The following is a 23,882-nucleotide window of genomic DNA, read 5'->3' on the forward strand; positions in this document are numbered from 1 at the left end:
ATATATGTTTTAAGCAATCCAACGAAACCGGGGGGGGATGACTGCTCCGCTAGACTTTTTTTTTTACTTTTTGGATCCCAGTTATTTTTATTAAGATAGTCCCACTCCACCACCCCCGTTAAATTAAAAATGAAATTAAAATGCAGCTCGTTGCCATCGCTCATAAACAATGAAGTTGGGCTCAGATACTAATAAAGGCGTCTATTCAGAAGGCAGACTGGACTCTACTGTCCAGTGATAAGGTATGAGACGGAGAGGGGGTGTTATCGGCTGAATGGTCCCCCGACTTCCTGACCGACAGGACGGGACTAGGGGCGCGTTTACAGACTCACACCCTAGGCTTTGCCAGCGATCTCCGAGCTCAAAGCCTTACCGACGAGAGCCGCCTGCTCTTGCTTCTCACTCCTCTTTCGGCCATTTCTTATTAAAAAGCTGGGGTTGGATATTTTGCTTCGGCTGTTCTCAGAATTACAGGCTGCACACAGGGGGCTACGCAAAAAACAAATGATTGCCAACTGTATCAAGACAATAAAACGGCAAAACATATTAAAAAGGCATTGATAATCGAGCAGGTAATAATGCAATCCATTCAGGAATATTGGGAAATAGTCACACGATGATCCGAGCGCTCCACACTGTATCTGAGTTAAAGGGATTTCAGTCAACCAGATCATTCACACTGCCCACCAAGAACTAGTTGAGGGTACATGCAGGAACATATTCTTGACATTTATTATTTCGTCCATCTAAAGTTATAAGGTTATACTTTTATTATACATAGTTTTTTTTCCCCTGTATTCCTGTTGTTGTTATCTGAAATTCAGACAAGTTAGTTATTCAGCATGGAGAGTGCCGTTCAACAATAATGTTACTCTTTCTTATAGGATTAAAGTGTCCAGCAATTTGCTGCAGCTACCTCAGTTGAAAATGTGAGTTACAGTATAGGCCTTGTACACAGTGTGAATTCTATAAATGATTAACAAACTCTTTGCATGACCTAGGGCCACCAGTGCATAGTTTCCCTATCTTATTTTACATAACTGAATGACAAATAATGAATGACTCTTAATACTGAGTATTTGTAGTTTCCCATAAAAAACTTTGTCAATCTTTTATAAAATCCAGTTTTCTTTTTTCATTGTTTTGTGCTTTTAAGTTTGCCTCCTACCACCATTATTAAAGGAATGTGCGTTAACATATTAGTGTATCTCAATCAGTAGAGTTGAAAACTTCCTGAAATCTGGAAAAAAAGATTTCAACGACATGCAAGCATTTCACTGTTCAGAGGCTGGATGTGTAAATCCAGGTCTTAAGTGCAGTGCTTTCCAAAATGCGGTCCTTCTAAAAAGTCTCCCCAGATAACATTTGTAGAGTTTGCCACAGATAAGTTGAGTTTTTTCATGTGCTGTGCTGAATCAACATAATCATCCTAGAAATAATTTTGTATTTCACAACTGGAGTGAATGGACAGGTTCAACGTGAACCTGTTGCTTTCACAACTATTACATTGCCCTATGTTCGGACAGGAGGTAAAGTACCTCTTAGACCATAGCTTGCTCATGCCCACTTTAGCGTCAATGATTTGAAGTGTGCAAATAATGTTGTGCATTATGGTGCATGTTCAAATTCTGAACTATACCACTGATTTGTTCATATGTGATAATAGGGGAACACTATTGCTCTTCTGATCACTATGTCAGTGTCCCTTCGCTACAGCCCCTGTGAAATTTTAAAGTTAAGAAAAAAGGCCTATCAATGATTCACACCCTTCTCCCAACACGTTTTTCATTAGTTCACTGTCATTCATCACATTATACTGCAAACCTGCCCTTGAAATATACAAAAGATTCAGTTACCGAAACATTTTTTTATTTTGAAAATAAAAATGTTAAAATGGCACAAGATACGCGGTACTCCAAAAGTTGACTGTTGCCCATATTTTAAAAACCAGTGGACATTCTTGTCTTGCAAACCTAACTGCACCTTCAGATAGAATCAATTATACAGAACTGTAGAAATTACAGATGCAGTGAAATATATTTAGTAAAAAAAAGTACATTTGGTACTTAGTAGTTAATGGATCCAAGCATCTCATTCAGTGATTTAAAAAAAAAAGCCAATGATCAGTTTTGATACCATAGGTAGTTTGATCCTGTCTTCCACAGCCCATGGGGTAAGGAACGTCCTTCTGTTCTTGGTTATATAGAAACGTACTTCCACATCTTCTCTGGACTGAATCGACAGCATCAGTGTCTTTTGTAAAGTATAAAGTTCCAACATTTACTTACAAGAATCTATAAAATATTTAGAGATAATTGTCATTTCAAAGAGTTAAATTTGTGGTGAAATACAACTCTGAAGTAAACTTTATTCAAGATAAGTCCTAAGAAATCATCAAAAAGTCTGTCCGTTACAATATGTAAAAAGCCCACAAAGTAAAGTTTAAAAGTAAAAACTGTAAAGTACAAAGTAAAAAACAAAGTAAAGAAGAAATTATAAATCAGGAACAGCTGAGCAGAGGTTTTGTGAAGGGGAAAGTAAGATAGCACACTAGCCACAACGCTAAGGAGCTCTGAACACATGCAGGTTACGACAGTGGTTTTACTGTATATACTGTACGTGTTGGCAGGAACCCATTAAACAGACATCAGGCTATCACAAAGGAGACAGAAAAAGGCTTGTGTCAACCAAACATTTATAGCTGAAATACTGTACATCCAATAAAAAAAGATTCTCATCCTCTGGCTCTCCAGTTCCCTAATATTGTAACTTTCTCACTGTGATCTGGTCCTCATTCGCGAAATGTTATTTTTTTCCAAATTCTTACATTGAAACATTTTAACATTTTGACAGAGCCAGAGTAAGAGATCTATATTTATAATGCAACATGGTTCAGCTATTAGTCACACTTTTTTACTTTTTTTTGAAAGTACAAACTTTAAAATGCCAGTTTAAATGCAAAAAAGTCAAGTCGCATATGACTTATTGTACAGATGCTGTTGATGTAATGAAATAAGTTATCAGCATTATTCACTCACTTTTTGACTGATGTGAATATTGACAGCCTTCACAAAAAATCATGCCAACACTGAACATGTGGGAACCAGGGAACATGTGTGTCTAAGCTCCACAGGAAAATCAGATGGCATTTACACAATACACACCAAAACACTCGTTAGTTTTTCATGTTAAAATCCAGGAATATACACAGAGGGACTTTTTATATCTGGAGAACGTAGGCCTCAATTGACTTCAACATTAACCTAGAAGCACACAGCCTGTGCTGGGGTTTTAAATGTAGTGATGGGGACAAATTCCCCCTGTTCAGCCAGCTTGTGTGCTGCCTCCTGGGAGCCTCAGATCACAATCTGCTAGTGTTGTGGCCTGAATTCTTACTGCCTGCCTTCAGGCTAAAAGATGCTTCCTTTGCTCCAGACCGTTAGAAACCCCATACCAAGAATTTACCATCATGTAATGAATTAAAACACAAATGTGTCCATCACTGATCTTCAGCTATAGTAGATCAGGCTAATTGCAAGAAGAAAATAATATCAATGGATTTAAAGTAAATGGCGTTATTCAGGCAAGAAAGGATGTGATTCTTAGACAACTAGTATTTGAATGGTTTAAATAGTTTAACAGCTAGTTGACTGTAAAGAATTAATCTGAGCTGAAGCTCTTTTGTGGTTTATCTTATATGAATCTTTTAAAACAAGGCCAGGAGGTGGGTCTCTTCTGCTGCAGCAGCTGTAAAACAAACAGATTAATCAATGAATATATTAAATATTAGGGATCACACATGCAAATTATAATATACTCAATGATTGATTGGCAAACAAAAAGTTATCAGATCTTCGTAACACTCCTAACAGCACAATATCTTGGTGTGAGTCTGTTCTGCAACCTACCGGTTTCAAGCAACAAAAATGCCAGTGCTTTAGATTAGGTTGCATGAACAAGGTTTTAACAGATACTATATCCTATTACTGATCAATGTAGCACAAACTGAATTTCTGCACAATGTTAATAAAGCATTTAAAGATACATATTAGTGTTCATACTAACCCTATGAATACCCAAGGATGTGTTTTTAATATGCTTTAGAATTGAGAATTTATAGTCCAGTGATGATTAACAGAACATCTACAGTATGAAACCTATACAGCAATAGCTAAAGCAGATCCCCTAGTTTTATTCTGTGGTGTTGGTGTTCCTTGGTTATACAAGATAGAGTGAAAAACAATTTCTCTGTGATGTATGTACCCTGAAGAAGATCATAAAATATGCTGTAATATAGAACAACAAGGACTACGAGTTCCAATCTATGATTTGCCCTGTGTTAGATTATAATGGAAATCAATATTTCAATATTGGTCTTTTTCAGTATTTCCTGTGCTTCACAATATCTCATGATTAAGTTAAATGCACAGTAAATACACACAGAGAAAAGACATAACTACTGTAATAGCCTGCAGACAGCAACAGCAAGGATTACAGCCATTCATTCATGTTGGGTTCAATAGAAGCTGATTTTTGCCTAGTTCACCAATCCATTTACTATTACTAATTGAGGATAGTTATCTTTTTACACACATTGCAATGGACAGGAAATTTCTAAACATTAATGCACAGATACAACAAATAGATGTTTGCAAATACTGGATATTTGATATACATTTATTTGATGAATTAATGCCCATTAAACCCATAAAAATGAAAGTCTTTCTCATTTTGTCTATTCTATCTTTAATATTGCATTGGAATAGTAAATATCACTAATGCAAAAAATAACAAGGCTTTTATATCCGATTGATCCGAAAGGACAATCATTCTTTATGCTTTCACTGTGATGGGGTTCAGTCACTGAGCATAATGTCCCAGGTGAGAATCTGTCCCAAACTTTTCTTTGGATCTCCTTCAACCCAGACCGATTTAGTGGATGCTCATCATCCACTTAATGGCTTGTGAAAATATACGGTTATTTCAAATATCAATGACCTGGGCCTTGTTTGCAAATTGGATGCTTGAACGAATACATTTAAGAAATCAATCTTGTGTCCGATTGTTCTTCCTAACCATCACGTGTATGCAGCTCATTCTGCTACAAAGAGACGACTGTTACTGTATGTGATGCGAGGCTGAGTTTGCAGATGATGTGCTTTTTCTTTGATTCCCTACTATGGGGTGTTTCTGTTCTGAATGAATCTTTCTCTCAGCTGCCCCTGCTCCCTGGTGCTGGCTAGCATGAGCTGTTGGGCTTCTCCACACTGCTATGAACGTTGCCATACAACAGGCCAGTGAAGTACTGTCTTTCCCTTTTTGGGGTCTTTAAGCAGTTCTGGCTTCTCATCTCAACAGTCCTCAGGGTCACTGCAGTCAGTGCTTTTCTCATGGCTGACATACTCCACCCTCAACCTGCTGCATGACACACTCCTCTATAGCAGCGGACTGAGTGCCAGGTATGCGTGATTACTGATGGTCAAATCAATAGTCACAAAAAGAGGGCTATTTTTATTCCTCACTTGATACGCATTCTGTAACACCACTGCTATTAGCTGGGACTGTGCCTGAAGACAGATTTGTCAGCCAGTATTAATATTTCTCTTAACCACCAGCTACAATCCGAGCGTTGGTCTTGGATGCATGTAAGGTGATCCTGTCAGAGTTACAATAGTAAAATGCTAGAGATCATAAGAAAGCAATAACACATTGAGTCTTCAGAGTTTGTAAGGACTAGATGTGTTCTTCACTGGCAGGCACATCTTTGAAGTAAAACGGAATAAACAGTTCTTTATGTTAACGGTACACAGTACAACACAGAAAAGCTCCCATGATTTTAAATTGAGTGCTATGAATAGACTCTTCTCACAATGCGGCTATGTGGAATTGAAAACTGAGAGTGTGGCTAGGCAGGCAGGAGCACTCTGGTGTAAACTCTTACATATATGACTAGTCCTGGAAGACAGGTTTTTAGAAATGTTGTGGAGAGCTGATTAAAGAAATATGCCGGGTATTTTTTTAAGTGAAAGGCAAGCAGATGTTAAGTTGTGAAAAACAGTGATGCCATTTGGGTAAACCAGTAGCATTTTGCCAGATAAAAGGTTTTCATTGCGTAAAAAGCAGGACCTCAATGACCTATTCAGCCATTTCCAAGAACTGCTTAGTCCAACACAGAGTAGGAGTGAGCTGGAGCCCAAATCATTAGATAGAGGGTCCAAGATGAGACAGCACTGGACAGGACACCAGTCCATCACAGGACACAAGACAGGCCACACCCTGGACAGGACACCAGTCCATCACAGGACACAAGACAGGACCACACTGCGGACAGGACACCAGTCCATCACAGGACACAAGACAGGACACACCCCGGACAGGACACCAGTCCATCACAGGACACAAGACAGGACACACCCCGGACAGGACACAAGACAGAACCACACTGTGGACAGGACACCGGTCCATCACAGGACACAAGACAGGACCACAAACTAGACGAGACTCCCGTCTTGACTGAAGGCAAGCTCACTTGCAAGCAAACAGCTTAATCGGCTCAGTGAACTCAGAGCCATGCCGAGTGTAACCTTGTAATCTCCACTGTAACCTTGTGTTTATCACAATGGAAATTTCCGGAAAACTTGTGTGTGTTGGCTGGCATAGTTGGTTTGAATCAGGGTGATTATAAAGCAGGTAAGGTTTCACTTCCCAAAACAAATTACAATCTGGCTGTAATACATGTGATGCAGGTTACGAATGGGAGGAGCCAATCTGCCAGGTCTCCAAGCCGGTTGCTAATAAGTCACTGACAGAAGTGCCAACTCAACCTCTCTTCAGAACTACCTCAGTGAATGGGCTCCTGCAATGCCATGTGGTCACTGGTTGCACGCACGTTTCGTCTTACATTGAAGATGTTCCTGTCCTCCACTTCTCCACGTCTACTACACACGTACTCGATCTCTTCCTTTCTCGCTCACGCTAGCTCAAAACGCGAGGTCCAGTTCGGTGTGCTCTAGGACCTCGGAACGGCAGGCGAGGGAAGATGACCGGCAGCATCCAGGCAAGTGCTGGCGACGGTGTGTAATACTGGACTGGCATATAAACGGTCTGCTGGTGTCTACTGCACTCCATGAAGGGCTGCTCGTGCTTGACGGCACATGGTGTCACAAGCAAAGCAGCTGGTGCAATGTCAAAAAAGGTGCTGCAGGAAAGCTGCTCGGCCAAATCCTTCACCACAGATTCAGAAAGATCCCAGAAGTTCTGAAAGTGCAAGATTGTAAGACTTTGCAAAAGCTCTTATTAAATTTGCCCCGTAAGCAACATTAATGAGGGCAGGCAACAAAGCACTCCTTGCACTGAATTATCTTTGTACGTATTTTCTTTATTCTGGTGGTGGAGCCCTTGTGGTATGCAATTACAGGGCCAAGAAAGGACTCCCAGACAGCTTGAATGAAGAGCCACTACACCGTTTGTGGAATTATCATTTAAATCTTGAACAGATGTCAAGTATTAAAGATGTTTCAGACCTTCCGAAATAAATAAAAAATAAATAAATCCGAAAGCTTCTTTGGAATAAATTATGGCAAAATAGGAGTGGCTTTGCAGGTTTTTTTCTTACCGTCTAAGTTCCCTTATCTAATAAAACACTTATCCAGAATAAATCACTCAAAGCAAAGATTAGGTCTCAGGCAGGGCAGGTATCTGCCTGCTCCGAGGTGGAGACAGTAATATTGAGGACAAAAGGAATTAAAGTACAGAACAGCGACTGGAGAAGGACAGGGACAGGATATATGATGCCTTCCAGGTACTAACACACCCAGCTCTTAGCTTGCTAGACACCACAAGAGACGGATCTATTGTCTCATGTTTGACGAATGCAACTTTAGGGGACCCAGGATGAAAGTGATGAACACCAATCTGACACATGGCTAATGAGACACTTTGACCTGGTGACTTTTTAGCCTCCTGTCCTGGTTTCCTGGATCATTCCAAAGCCAAAACAAGGCAAGGGAGACCCTGCAGAACAACCCAAGGAAGGCAGGCTTTTAAGTGAACAGGACAGGATGCATGATGATGGAATTGTGCGAAAGACAGAAGTCAAACAAACACTTTGCTATCAGTCGAGATGGCAACCCATGTGTGAGTATCCCTTCTAGCAAAGTCTGAAGACAACATGTTGCCGCAGGTCTTTAAGAAAACAGTGCTGGTACAAAATCAATATTAAGATTTCAGGGTAATGTCAAATGACATTGACAAGTTTCCAAGAAACTGCAAAGTGTTGCAAATTGTAACATAGAAATCAATTGTCATGATACAGTAGGTGTTAATTTACAGTACCAGTAATCTGGAAAGCACAAGGGTTAGGGTTAGGTTCAGAGGTAGCTGATAAAAACCTGGTGAACTACATAATGCAGAAGGCATCTTTGTGTTGTGCACAAATTTAACTGAAATAGCTTTATAATCTTTTAAACATTTTCCTTTTTCAGACCTTAGTCCAAGCTTCACTAAGACATCAGAACACAATGAATTTCTACAGCCACCAATGAAACACAAGAGGCAGCCTTAAGTCATCTGAGGGGGAACTGTCAGGTTGGAAAATCTTTTTTTTCTGAAGGCAATCCTAAAAGTTTCAATACGTGAGATTATTAAGGAAGAATGCTCATATGAAATAACTGCTCAAAGGTACATCTCGGAAATGTAGCTTCAGACTATTTGAAGGAATAGTCAATTTTACACTTTTAGAAAATCTTTGTAAAGGGTTCTGGGAGAGCATCATGAAACAGACCAGACAATCTTCTGCACTTGAGTGAGGTCCTCTGGGAGATCGGTGCCTCTTGTTTCGGGCAGTAGAAGACTCAGAAGGCCCGCAGAGACTGTAAGGATTCCCATCAATATATATGGCAAGACTTGGTTATATGCTCCTAAAAAACACAAACAGAAAAGAATCATTTAAATGCATACATAATGCAGTTCTTCAAAATGCGTACAATTTATTGAAACACTGCTTTTGTCTATATTTTCTAAACAAGACATTAATTTAGTCTCAGACTAAAAGACTAAAGAGTCTCAACCACCTTTGCTCTGATACTTCAGAAAATCTGCTGTGTCTTTGCATAGTGTCTCTTCAATGATATTTATGTCTTTTTTATTGCAAAGAAAGGGCCAATAACACAGAAACACTGAACACTGAAATGAGAATAAACAGCAAGATTTGCAGACAAAAAAAGTAAATTTTAGGCCGGTGCAGTTTTTAAAATATAACATCTCAAGTACACTCAGTTTTAATGTTTAAAAATGAATCAGTCATCCACCCTCTTACTGTGAAATGAAACAGATAAATTACCTTTGAAAGAAACACATGATTATCTACTAACATCTTATCTTCTTTCCTTGACACTGTTTGAACTATGTCATTCTTTGCCACAAACCACTGGGGTAAAACCAAGGACAAATAGTAAGCACTCTTTTATGGTGGTTAAAAAGGTCTCGTGTTACAGACCAGCTAAGTTAGGAACTTTGATGTGAAAAGACAAAGCTGACATGTTGTAACTCACATGTCCTGCATGTCTTATCTAAAACCTAACGGATATTTAATACCTTGAAGGTGAACACATCTGAATGCCTAGTACCCTGTTACATTTTATCCTTTTTTCCGCTGAGTACACCACTGTCACGCTCCAAAGAATTTATTTTGGAAACAATAAAGGTAAGAACTGGCTTTAGAAGGAACTTTACACAAGACTTTGAGAAAACAAAATCTTAATATACAGTATAAACACATACCACATTGTCATATTCAAGGAAGGAGTATAATGTACTTATTTAAGGTATTTACTGTACCTTTAAACTGAAGTTCCTGTTTGTATTGCCAGCATTTATGCGTTTCATTATTGTATCACAGTTTTGTCATGAAAAAGATTATATATGCCAGAAAATGGAGTGAGAAGGCTTGTCACCACTCCCTGATCTGAGTCTCATATAAAAAGAAAAACAAGTCCCTGATGTATGTCTAGCCGAAGGTGTGAACATGAATGGTTGAATAATAAAAAAAAGATTTTACTTTTTCTTAGTGATAAGGTTACAACAGTGACAATTCAGTTTAACAGTCAAATAATTAAAATGCCTGATATGAAATGGCAGGTATCAATTCCAGCACAAACACTTGAATGCACCTGTAAATTATTTTGTTGCAGTAAGTCAAGCTGAAACAATGCACACAAGCCTTCACCACACACCGGTCAGGAAAACCCTGCGGAGCTACAGTACTAGTTCAGACAGAAGTGCACACACTATATCAGGCAGGAGTGTGGGATCTGGGCCTGATGATTGTACCAGGAGTCGAACATTGCAGATGTCACCTAAGGCTCTTCACTCCTGTTCTTCTAGTATATACCTGGCCCTCCATCCCTGGTCTCTAGGTTGTCATTGTAAAAGAGAACTTGTTCTCAAATGCTCTATCTCGTAAAATTAAGGGATAGACTTTTATTGCACTCCCTAGAAACTGAGTAACTGTAGCCTTACCTGAGCACCTAAACAATTTCAAAAGGTTTGAATCGGAATCAGACATGTTTCAGTCACAAAGTATAAATACATATATATCCGTGCTCCTCCACCCAGGCATAAATCTCGTGTGTCAAGGGAGGTTTAAATGTTTCGTAATAGCTGCTTCCATTTTAATTATACCGTATACAGGAGAATGTCTTCGACTGGCCGAGTACCTACAAGTTGTTGCCTATAGCTCTGTCAATAGTCAATTTCACCGAAATATTTCCGGTCATCTGTTACTTGTGTATCCTGTTTGATGCATGCTTATCGTCAGGTGCTATCCATTACAAATCTGGCAAGCACCACAAATCTGGAATTGCACCCAGAGCCCCAGCACTGTGAGACAGCAATGCTAAACACCGAGCCACTGTGCCGCTCCCATCCACTATACAGTATACCATATGAGTGGTATATACTGTGTATAATTATATTTACTATATATACAGATCACTACATAGTTGGAGTAGAATACCTCCCAATGACTGGGCCTAAAGCCAAATCACTCTAATAATTTATGGTTCTGATTTGTACTCAGTGTTGATTTGATGCATCAGCTTAGCCCTCCCTTGGCGACTGAAATGGACCAGGAATCTTCCTCCGATTTCGCAGACGTACATGAAAAAGAGAACCACGCACTGACGCGTTTGACTTTGCCACAACAGCCGGCTGAGAGGTGCAGAAGTTAATCTCCGCTGTCAGGAGGAGTGAGGAATTCATTTCTAAGGGCTCTAATTGTTTTAATTCCGGCCGAGGAATTAAAACAATTCAAGACCTCCTACTCCACTCAAACAGTGTCGTTTGCCGGATTGGACTGAAATACTCTGAATTCCTCAGCGGTGGAGCTCCCAGTTTAATGCTCCCCAGGTGAGCAGGGAGCTGGCACTTACCCATGTAGGCGAAAAAGGGAGAGATCATGCTGCCGATCTTGGATGCCATGGAACAGATTCCCACTCCCATGCTCCGCACAACCGTGGGAAAGAGCTCCACCGCTGACACATAGATCACCGAAAACGCTGCCGTGATCCCAAATTTCCCCACCATTGCCAGGACACTGGCGAGAATGCCGAGATCTGGGGAAAAACACATCCACGAACTGCTTACATCGCACGTCCTGAAGTGAGCGAGCACTCCATCACGCTGAAAATCATTGCGTTGTCAAGAGAGAATAATTGTACCGCCTAACACTTCTGACTTAAATGTGTGTTTAAACACAGTCTGGGCAGCGCTTTTTTCCAGTACTTCCCCAAAAAATTTGTATCAGAAATGAACATAGAATAAAATACTGAATGAACGGCTAAGAAACACCCTTTCTTCATAACTCCTTTTCTGTTTTTTTTAAAAGAGGCTTTTCCCCTCAGAATTGGAAAAATTCATACCTTTGTAATAATTATTTTAAATACAATTTATCACTGTTACCTTTTTAATAGACATATATGTCATACTGCATGGTTTTTGCTAAACATTTGAACCCACTGTTAGCTGCCCTGACAGAAACCCCCAGCTGGAGTGACTGTCCACCATTTCCAGCCCTGTAATTCAACACACGACACACATGCGATTGTCAAGACACGCATCAGATCTTAGCTGAGGGAGGTTGGAGAGAAGAAATAAATGTCACATCCCCATAGGCTAAGCCACCACTTGAAGCCTCCAGTGCAAATCCAGATCAAGCCCTGAGCGAGCAGGGGCTGTTAACGTTCCTGTGCAGGCCACACCCGTACGATCGACGGCTGCATCTCGTTTGTAGGATTTGTGAGGCTGGAGAAGTTCATTGACACACAGAGACCAAGTAAAACCTTACTGGAGGGAACCAGCTGAATGAGCAAGAGTAAGGTGCCGCCGGACAGAAGAGTACTTGAAATTATCGTGCGTCGTGGGGCGACCCTTAGCAACAGCCAGGCTGTGACGTAGGCCACAATCTCCATGGCCGCTGAGGCAAAGCAGTTGATGTAGGGATCCCCATTCATATTAGGGGTGTTCAATGACAGCCCAAAGTAGCTGATTGTTATGACAAACCTGAAAATGGACAAAAATAGGATTCTTTAAAAAGATCTTGTATTTTCTTTAACAATATCAAAATAGCATCTTCAATAAAACCGATAAAGATTCAAAACAGGCATTCAAACTTAATATACAGTTACTGCAAGGAACCTTTTTTTAAACGTACGAGATTCTTTGACTGGAATACCAAAGATAATTGGGAATCATGCTGCTTGAAAGAGACTAAAACGCATCGTCATAACTCCTTCATAAACGCTACACACTACGATGAAACAACAGGCACAAAAACCTAACAGAAAATAATATTTCACATGAATACACTAGAACTACCATTACTGAGCTGCATCTACACTGACAGGATATTCATTTCTCAGCTTAAGCTCCAGAGGGGCTGCTGGGAACAGACTAATTGCTGCTGTACACGTGTGGCTGTATGCATGCATGATGTCTTTGTGCGGTTGTTCCCTCCTGTAGTTGACCTCTCCGTTTAGATTTCTCTCTGGGTCAGTATTTGTAATTCGGTCAGCTCCAGAACCACCAGTCACCCCAAACACTGCACTGGACTGGAGGTGAGCGCCCGTATGGGAGAGAGTTGGGGGTGGGGCTACTGATACTCTGCTCTGGACAGTGGCAGTATCGTAGCCTGCAAGGTTTGGCCGAGGCGCGATTATTGCTAGTTGAAAACTTTCTCTTCATATCCTCTTGTATCTGTGCTGTGTTGACTGTGCTAAGCTGCTGTTGCACTGCAATTTCCCTCACCGGATCAAGAAAGTATCTATCTCCAGTCTAAGTCTTTTGCCTTTTACCAGTAAAGCAGAGGAAATTGCTCCACCTTGTGGTCATCCATGGCGGTGTCTTTTCCTACTCAGCAAGAATTCCATTACAGATAAATAACCCCATGGCACTTTTAAGTGCTATTATAGAAACGCCTTCATTGTGTCATCCTTCATTCTCATCTACCATCATGAATATTCGTGTGCCATGTCATTTGCAGGAATGTTTCTAGAGGAGTTAGTATGTTGTTATGTTGTGTTGTGTTTATGTAAGAGTTATGACAGGGTTTCTTAGTCTCATTCAAGTAAAGTGTTACTATTAATTGTTTCATAGTCACACCCACGGCTATCAGAGAAGAGCCTTCCCCCAACTGTGAGATGTGTTACAATGACACTGCAGATTCAGGAATGTTTCTTTTTACTACTTTCCTGATAACAGCTGTTATAGTAATGATTCATTTAGATGTTGGTTCAGAATGAGTTTAAAAACTCTCTAGCAGCATTTTTTTGGGGAAAAACAAAACAATTAAATATAAAAAGCAGAACTGACATGCTAACAATAACGTATATGCCTACTGTTCAAGAAAAATACACATTTAAACATCGGTGGCTTTATAAAAAACATGGAAAATTAGAAACATTTCTCGCTAAATATGATAGCACATAAAGTGCATTTTTAAAAAGCTTATGATCATGTTTTATTTGATCCAAAAATGATGTATATTAAGCCATCTGAAACAGACTTGACTTACCAGATCAGGATATTGAGAATGGTTATATTCCTCATGTCAGTTGTTTTAACGAGATCAAAGTATGTATATGAGTGCTGGTTCACCTCTGTGTCATTCTGTCGCTAGAAATTAAGATTGTAATAAGTGTATTACAATTACTACAGCATTCTAAACCCAGAATATAAATGAAATGACATTTTGGCAGACATGTGACAACAGACTTTGGGATCTGTTTGCCGTGATTCCCATACAAAAACATGACTCCAACAGGATTTGAGGAAGGTTGTGTTTTTAGTTCTTCTGCATGAGGATGAGTGTTTAGAGCTACCAGTGAGGCCGTGTGCACTTACACACCCCTTTCTTTCCACCCCTGCAGAAAAGATTTCCTCATAATTGCAAGTTTTCTTCTACCCCAAAACAAGGACTTAATGAAAGAGGTCTTCTAACTCCTACTCAAGGATACTCAAATCCAGGAAACGTCACACTGTATGGAGCTTCAGCTCTGAGGAAAGAGTGCCCTCTGCTGAAACTATACCCCTACAACACATGACATAGCTTAACCCAGTCTTGCCTAAATGAGACTGTTTTCTCTTGCTGTGACAGTACAGTACGCTGTCGCACAATTCACCAAAACCTATGATCATGATAATAACAATAAGAACAACAACAACAACAAGAATAATTAATAATGATGATAATAATAATAATTGTTGCCAGGTTAGCTTAAACCATGTCCCAACTATGCCCTGTGCTCAGCAGTTATTTAAAAAAGATGCAGGGTTTTAATATAATTTCTATTTAGTTTAAACAGTTACCAATACACAACACATAATCATGCCAGTTTTAGATAGATAACCAAAATCTGTAACTGTTTTGGATGTAACAGCCTAATTAGTTTACTATCCATGGAGGGGGTAATCAGAGAAATAATCAGGTAACTAGCTATTTAAAAGAGGACAAAACATCTTTGTGATGTGGAGCAGCAGTTTGCTCACAGTTCCCTTACTTCATAATGATGGCTACATTTTCACTTTTTCCCATGCAAGTACCGAGTGTCAAAATACATTTTCACTATGCACTCATCTCTGAAGACAAAGGATAACAAATTTGCACATTGATTAATTGTCTTTGGTGTCATTTTGATTAATTGGTCATGCGTGACTGACCACGACAGCTTTGACTTTGGGTTGCATGAGCAGTGTCAAACCCGCGGTCGTCACCCGGTTTGACAGTGAAAAACACGGAAAAGGACGAGTGTGCCTCGCTCATCAAGTCATCGATGCCTTCGCGCCTTCGGCATGCTGGAAGCTGGACTAAATCGCCTCTGGTGCAGTTGCCCACAGAGGAGCTGCGTCCTCCTCGACAGTGGCTCCAGCTCAGCGGAGACCCCTCTGATGGGCAAAGGGTCCCAAGATGAGAGGGTCCCAGTGTGCTGGTCTGGGCAGGGGTGTCTAGTCCACACAGAGCTCCGCTTGTAGCGATTGGTGGCGATCAGCCTAGAAGGTGCTACTCTGATCCCGGTCAGCCCCGAGACCTCACATCCTGCCCCTCCTGACCCGACAGGATGGCAGCAGGACACACACTGTGCGGCCTGGCGCTGCTCATGTAACAGCAGCCCTGGGAGAGGGGAGTGAGGCAGGTGTGGACAGGGTCTCTGTGAACTTTGCACACACTTTCCCTCCTGACGCTGCAGTGCTTTATAAGGTGGCATACAGAGCTGGTTTGAACTGGAATGGGAGAATGCTGGACGCAAGGGCCACTATGTAATTCTATACTGGGTTATGTATGAAACTAAGTAACCAATTGTGGTAAAAAGAAGTTATGGTTGGCAAAGAGGGAAGAGGAAGACGAGTGTGATCCTGGAATGCAGCCAATCTGATCAGCACAGGAAAGCGTGAGAGATAACAGAACAATATTTAAGGACTGTTCTAGTTAAATCGCTTGGAGGAAAATGCACCGAGCATGTCTGTGTGTTTTGCTCCCATGTGCACGAAATAAAAACTTCTATTAACTTCTGGGACAGACTCCTCACTGTCTTTTACAGGGAGACGGGAAAACTTCTCCAACAAGTGTATGCCACAGACGCTGCCCTGCTCTCTGGGCTTGAGACGCATTGAACAGTTGTGGAGGAGCTGGGAGGACAAGTGGCATCGAAGGCTCTCTGAGCAGAACGGGACACAATCTGCAACCTTTTACTTCCAGTGGTGGTCAAACACTCTCCTCGCCCATGACTTTCACAATGAACCCCTTGTCGATCAGTCCTGTCGATCATAAATGTTAACTGGGACAACGAATAGACCTGTATCACTATATAGTCATTTTCACAGTAATGACATTGTGACTTTGCTACAGTTCATTACCAGGTTTCTTTTGATGCTCAGTCTACGTAGAGTTAAAGATCATTTTTACATGAGTACCTTTTCATCTTTTGATTTTGTTTTAAAAAATTCAATTAAACTTTTTTACAACACTTGTAAGATGCAAATTTTAATCCTACTGAGTGCGTGTTAAAGCCTGGCCTCTCGCAATCTGTGCCCTGCATTTTTCATCCAAGCTCAACTGGCTTCAGCTAACTGGGTAACATGTCTGGGAAGCTGGTTTCACAGTCTGCGGTAACAAGGATAAGTGTAATTGTACACCACATTCCTCTGTGTGGTCTAACACAATTAAACGGCAAAAAGAAATAACGCAGTTAAGACAGATCTGCAGCACTACATACCCAAAGTCCACTAAAAGGAACGTTGGACATTTACAGTCCCTCACATGCCCCACTAGTGACCATGCTTCCGAATGCAACAGGCATTAATTACCATGAGTCTGATGGAGTCCTCCGCCTCAAATATAACCTCCGGAGGTGTGACGCTGTTTTTCTTGGCAGCAGATCGGATGATGGCTTCTGCTTCCTTAATCCGACCCTGAGCCAGCAGCCATCTTGGAGATTCCGGAATGAGCCTGTGGGCCAAACAGCCAAGCGGGACATAAATGGGAACCGATTCACCACTTGGTTTAATTTTTAATGAAAACTTTTTTTTTTTAAATGTAGCAAGATTAGTACAGCTCTGACTGAGAGAATAATGCTGAGACATATAAAAAATGGACACAAAACATACAGTATGTATGCAGATGAACTAAAAAAAAAATAATTAAAAATAATGCATGACCATCTAGCAGTCGTTCACTAAATCTGTTCTGGCTTGCCAATGCGTAAACCTTTGAAAAACCTGCCCCGACACCTGCTCCCACAAAAGAGAAGTCATCATAAAAGACACTGCTGTTGGTTGCTGTTGATATTGTCTGGAAATACGCGTTTTTGGTAGCCCTTTCAATGCCTCGATTCAATACCGAGGATGGCGAAACCGTGAGTCTCGTACCTCAGCCTCAGCAACTGCTGAGGACTCTTTTTGTATTTGTTTGATCACTGATATAAGGCGCTAAGGTGGTGGATACTGTCCAATACCTTATAACACAAGAGATACAGAAAAATCCCAACAAGTTTCGCATCTGCATTAAATGAGTAAAGATTTGGTACTTTTTGGCTTTCAACCCGATTTGGCGGAGGCTTGGGAAATGCAGGAAAGGGCTGCCTGAGCAAAGCATGCTGGGAAGGAATCCCGTCATTGGCGAGAGCTGGGGTGCGTTGCAGACGCCGCTCAGGGAGAGGGAGGGCCTGCTGCACTCACCACCAGAGCGGTATGTAGAGAAATCCAGGCAAGGCAAGGGCGAAGAGGAGGGCCTTCCAGCTCCTGATGAAGTACGCACACAGGGGCAGAAAGGCGTACCCCAGACCATAGAACACGCACACCCCGAGAGTGGAGAAGGCAATGCGTGCCGACTTGCCCAGGAGCTCCGTACCTAAGGCAGAAAACGAAAACAACCGTTGCCCAACACCCTGTGGTATCACCTTCCACCTATTGTCATGGCCCATATATTCAGTCCAGTACTGGCCGTGCGGAGCCACAGACAGCCGGCGCAGGGCGGGACAGAGTTCGTTATCGACAGACTCGTCTGGCTGACTGTAGCTACATGTGAAGAGGCTGTGCACTGTCCCCTGGAATGCTGCAGCGGAAATGTTTGCTCAGACTGGAGTGTCCCTAAGTGTTGCACTGGTGAGTCAATATTTGCGCTGAGAACCTGGTTAGTTTTCTCATTTTTTTTTCCCATCGTTGCTGTTGAAAAACATTCGGAGCTTTAACAGCAACAGAAAGTCAATTATTTGCAGTGTTAATACTAATTCAGCAACATTTTGTCTCTTGGTTCTCACAAGTCCATTTTCCTTGGAAGAGCTACACACTCCTACCTGAGCATTATTCTGGATATCTGCAAAAGAGGATCTTTAAGGCATCCCACCAAAACCAAAGACATCTGTGCCTACTCATCTGTTGCAGGTTGCAGGATTATGTATCACACGCAAGATTTTGCTGTTATTTTTAATGAAATGCGGAACCACAATCAAGAGGGAGTTTATTATAAACTCAAACTGCAGAAAAAACAACCTCGTAGCCGAAGCCCCCTCCCAGAGCCCAATATACCTAAGACAAAAGCCGCAACGTAATTAGAAATCTGTCCGATTCCAACAATGAAGAAGAGAATGCAGAACATCTCCCAGCTGGTGGAGGCGATTTGTATCAGACTGAACACAGTCTGCAACGCCATGGTGATGAAGAGAATGACTTTCCTGCCATACCTGAAAAAGAAGATATACAGAAACATTTACAGAAGCATGCAGCTGTGAGGGCTTTGACTAGGAATGTAACTCGAAGGAAAAAACCACAGTCCGTCTACAACATATGCAACTGAAGCCTATTTTTTAAACAGTCAAATCAAAGTTTCTGCAGTTGTCCAATCTTCAACAGAAAAGGTGAAGACTCATAAAACAGACTTTTTTTTCAACCAATAAAAATACAGATCATTTGGTTTTTTTTTCTCTTTGTCAGAGCAAAGGTGTTTGGTTGGGTTGGTTGTGGATATAAATTTTATGTTTTTTGCATTTCTGAAAAGAAGATGTACTGATGAGAGGATGTCTGATGTTGCCAAAATGTGTTTACAGACAATCAATAAATCAGTCAAGCAGAATAATACAGATTCTGCACGTGTGATCACTTAAACCGCATTAGCCTTCACCAGGGAAGAGTATCACCTCCAGTGATTTGCTGCAGACGCACCTGTCTGAGATTTGGCCGGATATGAAGGAGCCCGTCAGCACCCCCATGAAGAAGACGGAGAGACTGAATGGCACCTTCCAGCCCTCTTCACACACTAGATTCCACTGGCGGGAGCAAAAACCCAGAACACACAAAACTCAAAACACACGGAACCAATTACACCTCCTTCTGAGGAGCTATTTCAGCCATTTCTAAACAGACCGAGTTCACGCTTGACGTCACGCTTCATGTAACTAAAGCAGAAACGTGTCCTGATACATTGTAATGAAAACAGCCAGCGTACTGTAACTGAGGGAATCATGAGAAATGTATTATTGAGACAGGTGTATAATGAAAGGGTAAATTTACTCATTGACAACTTTATATTTAAAATTCCCTTTCACAACTGCATGGGATACAGAATTACAATAAATCATTCATGAGTTACAACCATGCTCATTTTCATTTTTTTGAAACACACCCTCAAGATTTCTCTACCACCATCTCTGGTGGGTCTGAAACCCACAGCCTGTTTTTGTACAACAAACATGTTCTGGAACACCTTTCTCCTGCTTACATAAAACATGGCTCAACTAAGACAGACATGGATACCTGAACACTAAATGCCATCCTGATGAAGAATAAAAAGATGCAAATAATCTTAATTTTTTTAATGTTCCGCAATTGTAAGAGCTGGGAAGGCACTAATGGAGGTGTTTATTTTCTCCAGACTCCTACTGGATAAGACTATAAATAAGAACTTTACTTCACTTTAAAGCTTGTAAGGGGGTGTGTGTCTGTAATCATTAATCAGAGCTCCGCCTAGAGCCTGTCTCCCTGTTCTGGAGCCACCCCACCTTGCATCAGACCCTCTATCAACTCAAACTGCAAGAAGGAAACTATATTCAAAAGAAATTCACACCTTTGTGGCCTTCTGACTGCCCAGTGATGACTCTGAAGTCACTGCCCAACCTACCGCTTTATCCTGTGATCTGAAGAGCTCTCTTGAGAAAATGGATCAGACAAGGGTGCATCTGGGACCTGGGAAAAACCTGTCTCATTTGATTTATTTAGTCCTTACTAATAATATTTATCACTCAGCTGTTTTTCCGTCTCATGCTACACCCAGTGAGTGTCATGACACAACACAAAATTTTAGCAAATTATGCAAAATAATTAGCTATGGCAGACACTACAGCAAATGTTACTAATATGGTACAATTAAAGCATAAGGCACCAACTTCCCATCAGCTGTCACATTACTGAATTCTACCCCTACCACTGGCTCACACTGATGTGTTTTTTTCTCACACTGCTTGTCTGACTTTTGTTGTATGTTATTTAACTTGTTGCTGCTGCTGCTCTGTGTTTATTTTTTTGGTGATTCCTTTAATATATTTGTTTTGGAGCATACATGCAAATAAGCACTTCACTGCCCTTGTGGATATGACAAATAAAATGAACTGAACTATTACGATTTCTAAGACAGAACCTTTCTCTTTTCCCAACCTATATTTAATTACAAATATTATCTGCAATACTATCAGGATGAACATCATCAGATTTCTCCACTTCTTAATTCATATACCACCACACCCCCAACTTCATCTTACCACAAGTGAGTCTAATTGCTATTTCTTTTTCAGTTTCTCCTCCTAATTTTGGTCAAAAGCTCTTTCAGGGCTGACTGATAGACTGACACCTGTCACTGGTCTGATATGTATATATCATATCTGGAGTACACCGAAGTAAAATACTTTTTCGGGACAGAGCTCAATACCGATGATGTCACCCCCTTGAGACTTTCATGGTTCGAATTCTACAACAGCAGGAGGCCCTGCCTTTTGGCATAGGGGAACATCCCTTCCTTGGCCTTCAGCTTCTGTGATCGAATCCTTGCAGTGGCCTTGCCCACACTGGTCAATTCAACACAGAGGAGGTTCCTACCATTCCAAAAGAGCAATTTGCCTGCTTACGTACAATATGTCTATTACCATGGCTTATGGAAATTGCAGTTTAATTACAGCTACTGAAATTTGCATCTGTTTTATCAGGCCTTTGAATCTTGGCTTAGCTTTATTAAACGTAACGTCATGATTTTTGATCCACTGGAGAAACAAAAAGGCTTGAAATATGCTTTGAAAAGGGCATTTTTAAATATACGAACACGGTTAATCAGCCCTTTGCCTAAACATCAAAACATATTGATGTTTGTATGCTACTGCATGTACTCTACAAGCACATCACTAATAGACCTGGTAATAACATGTCATGGCTTTGATATAATGTGCCTTTACAATGGCCATCTGGTGGAAGGTGAAATTTCCTCAGCAAGGTTAGAAGATCAAAAAGTGTTTTTATCATGTGTCAAATGCTTCCCATTTTTAACAGGTCTGTTCCTCATACTGTATAAGGCCTGAAGGAGGAAGTGGGGGAAAATTTTGTTGCCCAGAAAGTGAAAAGGCCATGACCCCATAACATGAAGACAGATGAAGTATAAAAATAAAACTTACTCACAGAATGACAGAGGGTCATCTAGGAAGGCAACTTGAACATCTCTTGTAATTATATGCTGTAATTCCACACAAACCCATCTGTCATTCTGCTTCTAGGGCGTATATATAAAAAAAAAACTCACAGCTAAGGCAGGGATAGAAAATATTTTCATTCGATTATGAAACTGTGCCCTAGTGAATTGCAAATTACGGACAATTCAAATATCAAAAGAAAAGTGCGCTCATGCTTCAACCTGCAGTAGGTGACAACCTAACCCATTTTCCTAGCCTATAAACACATTCTTCCTGATGAGTCGTGTATGAATTACTTGAAACTTGGCAAGTATCACCTGTAATTAGACCTACTGTGTCACTTCCACACAGCATTACCTCCTGTGATGTACTGACAGGCATTTTCTTTTCAGGATTGACCGAAATGTCTATTCAAAACAATTTCACTCGTGAATGTGTTATAACATGTATGACATTCAAATGAATTTAACACAACCTTTCCTTTATGTTTGTAACGTGCGCGGTAAGTCTGAAATATTGGCAATCAAAAAACGCGTCTGCGTCAAGATCCATGGTTATGTGTGTGTGTGTGTTTTTTAGCAGCCCCAATGGGCTTCATACAAAACCGACATAAGAATGTCAACGCACACACAAAAAAACTTAAAAAAAATAAACATAACGGAATTATATCACGGACCAGGAGAAAACGAACAACAGATCAACGAGAAGGAAACAAAAGAGTCCCCATGGTTTAAACGAAATCTCTTGACCGCTAACCAAGCAGAGCAGCGGTAAATCCCGCAAGCGATCCAGAAGGCGCAGTAAAAAAAAAAGGAATCCCCAGTCTCACCTCTGTGACTATAGTGGAGGTGTATCTTTCTGTGCTGAACTCCCAGCCGTCAATGCAGCCTTCCGTGTTGTTTCCGATACGCGCTCCGGGGCCGCCGGGCACTTTGTAGCGAGAGCATCTGCTGTAGCGCAGCTCTCCGTTCACTGATTCCACGGGCAAGGACCGGTTCAGGTCCACGGCCACGGGGGTGTCATTGCTGCGGGCCACCGTGCAGTGGTGCGGCGGGGTGTCCGAGATGAACACCATGGCCAGCCCGGCATAACCGTTAGGGACCGTGCTGAGGCTGAGCAGGATAAAAACGCTTTTCTGGAAGGGACCCCATTCTCCCAGGAAAGACGTAATTTCGTCATAGTCTCTCATGGCCGTTGAAATAAAAAAAAACAACCAACTAAACTAAACAAACGGAAAACTCCAAAAGGAAAACGATGCTGTTTCTTCTTCAAGCGATGCAGGCTTGTAATAAAATATCAAGTACCTTACCTAAGGCGCAAAGCACACCTACAGTAATTATCCTGTTTTACAACAAAAGTACAATTATTGTCTAAACATTTTATTTTCCCCGTTGCCTTTTTCCTCTCCGGTCTTTACAACATTTGCAATTAAACAAGTGTGAAGCGTTGGGGTCTGAGAATACTGAAGAAATTCCTCCTTTTCTATCAGTGCCCGTACACTCTCAGCTGAGCTGGTTGCCCTGTAGCCCAGACTCGCACAGCTCCAAGGAAATTCGGCGCATAATTTTATTGAACACGCCTCTGCGTTAGTCACCAGAGAAGAAATTTATGAAACAGATTTGAAAACTAAACATGGCGCCACACACGATTCCTAAACAAGGTACTGTACTGTATGTGCACTATATCATCACCATCATCATCATCATCCTCATCATGTTGTGATATACAGTGTAGGGGTGTTTTATTTGTGAGTCTTTTTATTTTTTTTTTATTTGTTTTATTTGTAACGTTTTATTTGTAAGTCTGTGCACGTTTTTGAGAGATGCAGAGGGGGTGCATAGACATTGCTTCACTCCTGACACTGGGATGATGAGAACTAAAAATCATTTCGATTTTTAGGAAGAGAGTCGGTGATTTTATTTACGCATTCCAGTCTGACTTATTACCAGTACCAGAGATTTTAACCATCATACATATATTTACTCCAAGCTGACTTTTTTTAACCTTTACAGCTTCCTGTTGTTGAACGTTGTTTCATTACTCTCCTTTGTAGAAACATACTCTAAAATTAAAAATAAAATCCCTGAAGCACAAAAAAGGGAGCAGTGTAGTAGCGCTTTATCTTTCAGTGCTGAACCTCATGGTATCAAGACACGTTCCCGTCTG

General features: G+C 41.0%; 1 protein-coding gene and 1 non-coding gene across 2 annotated transcripts; one reads left to right on the forward strand and one right to left on the reverse strand.

Moving 5' to 3' along the window:
- Positions 1–3,318: 3,318 nt before the first annotated feature.
- Positions 3,319–22,905, reverse strand: LOC148840426 (organic cation/carnitine transporter 2-like). The gene is made up of 10 exons (XM_088914198.1): positions 22,546–22,905; positions 19,210–19,313; positions 18,577–18,731; positions 17,728–17,899; positions 16,858–16,999; positions 14,069–14,169; positions 12,344–12,558; positions 11,430–11,612; positions 8,783–8,918; positions 3,319–3,747 (listed from the first exon to the last, which is right to left on the reverse strand). Exons 1-10 carry the CDS (start codon positions 22,903–22,905, stop codon positions 3,636–3,638), a joined length of 1,680 nt encoding a protein of 559 aa, XP_088770324.1. The 3' UTR covers positions 3,319–3,635.
- LOC148840427 (U4 spliceosomal RNA) lies at positions 13,160–13,306 on the forward strand. Its single transcript, XR_016091632.1, has one exon. It is a non-coding gene; the product is annotated as a U4 spliceosomal RNA (small nuclear RNA).
- Positions 22,906–23,882: the final 977 nt, after the last annotated feature.

Source organism: Atractosteus spatula, chromosome 1 (genome assembly GCF_055471065.1).
Source record: "Atractosteus spatula isolate fAtrSpa1 chromosome 1, fAtrSpa1.hap1, whole genome shotgun sequence".
Classification (NCBI taxonomy): domain Eukaryota; kingdom Metazoa; phylum Chordata; class Actinopteri; order Semionotiformes; family Lepisosteidae; genus Atractosteus; species Atractosteus spatula.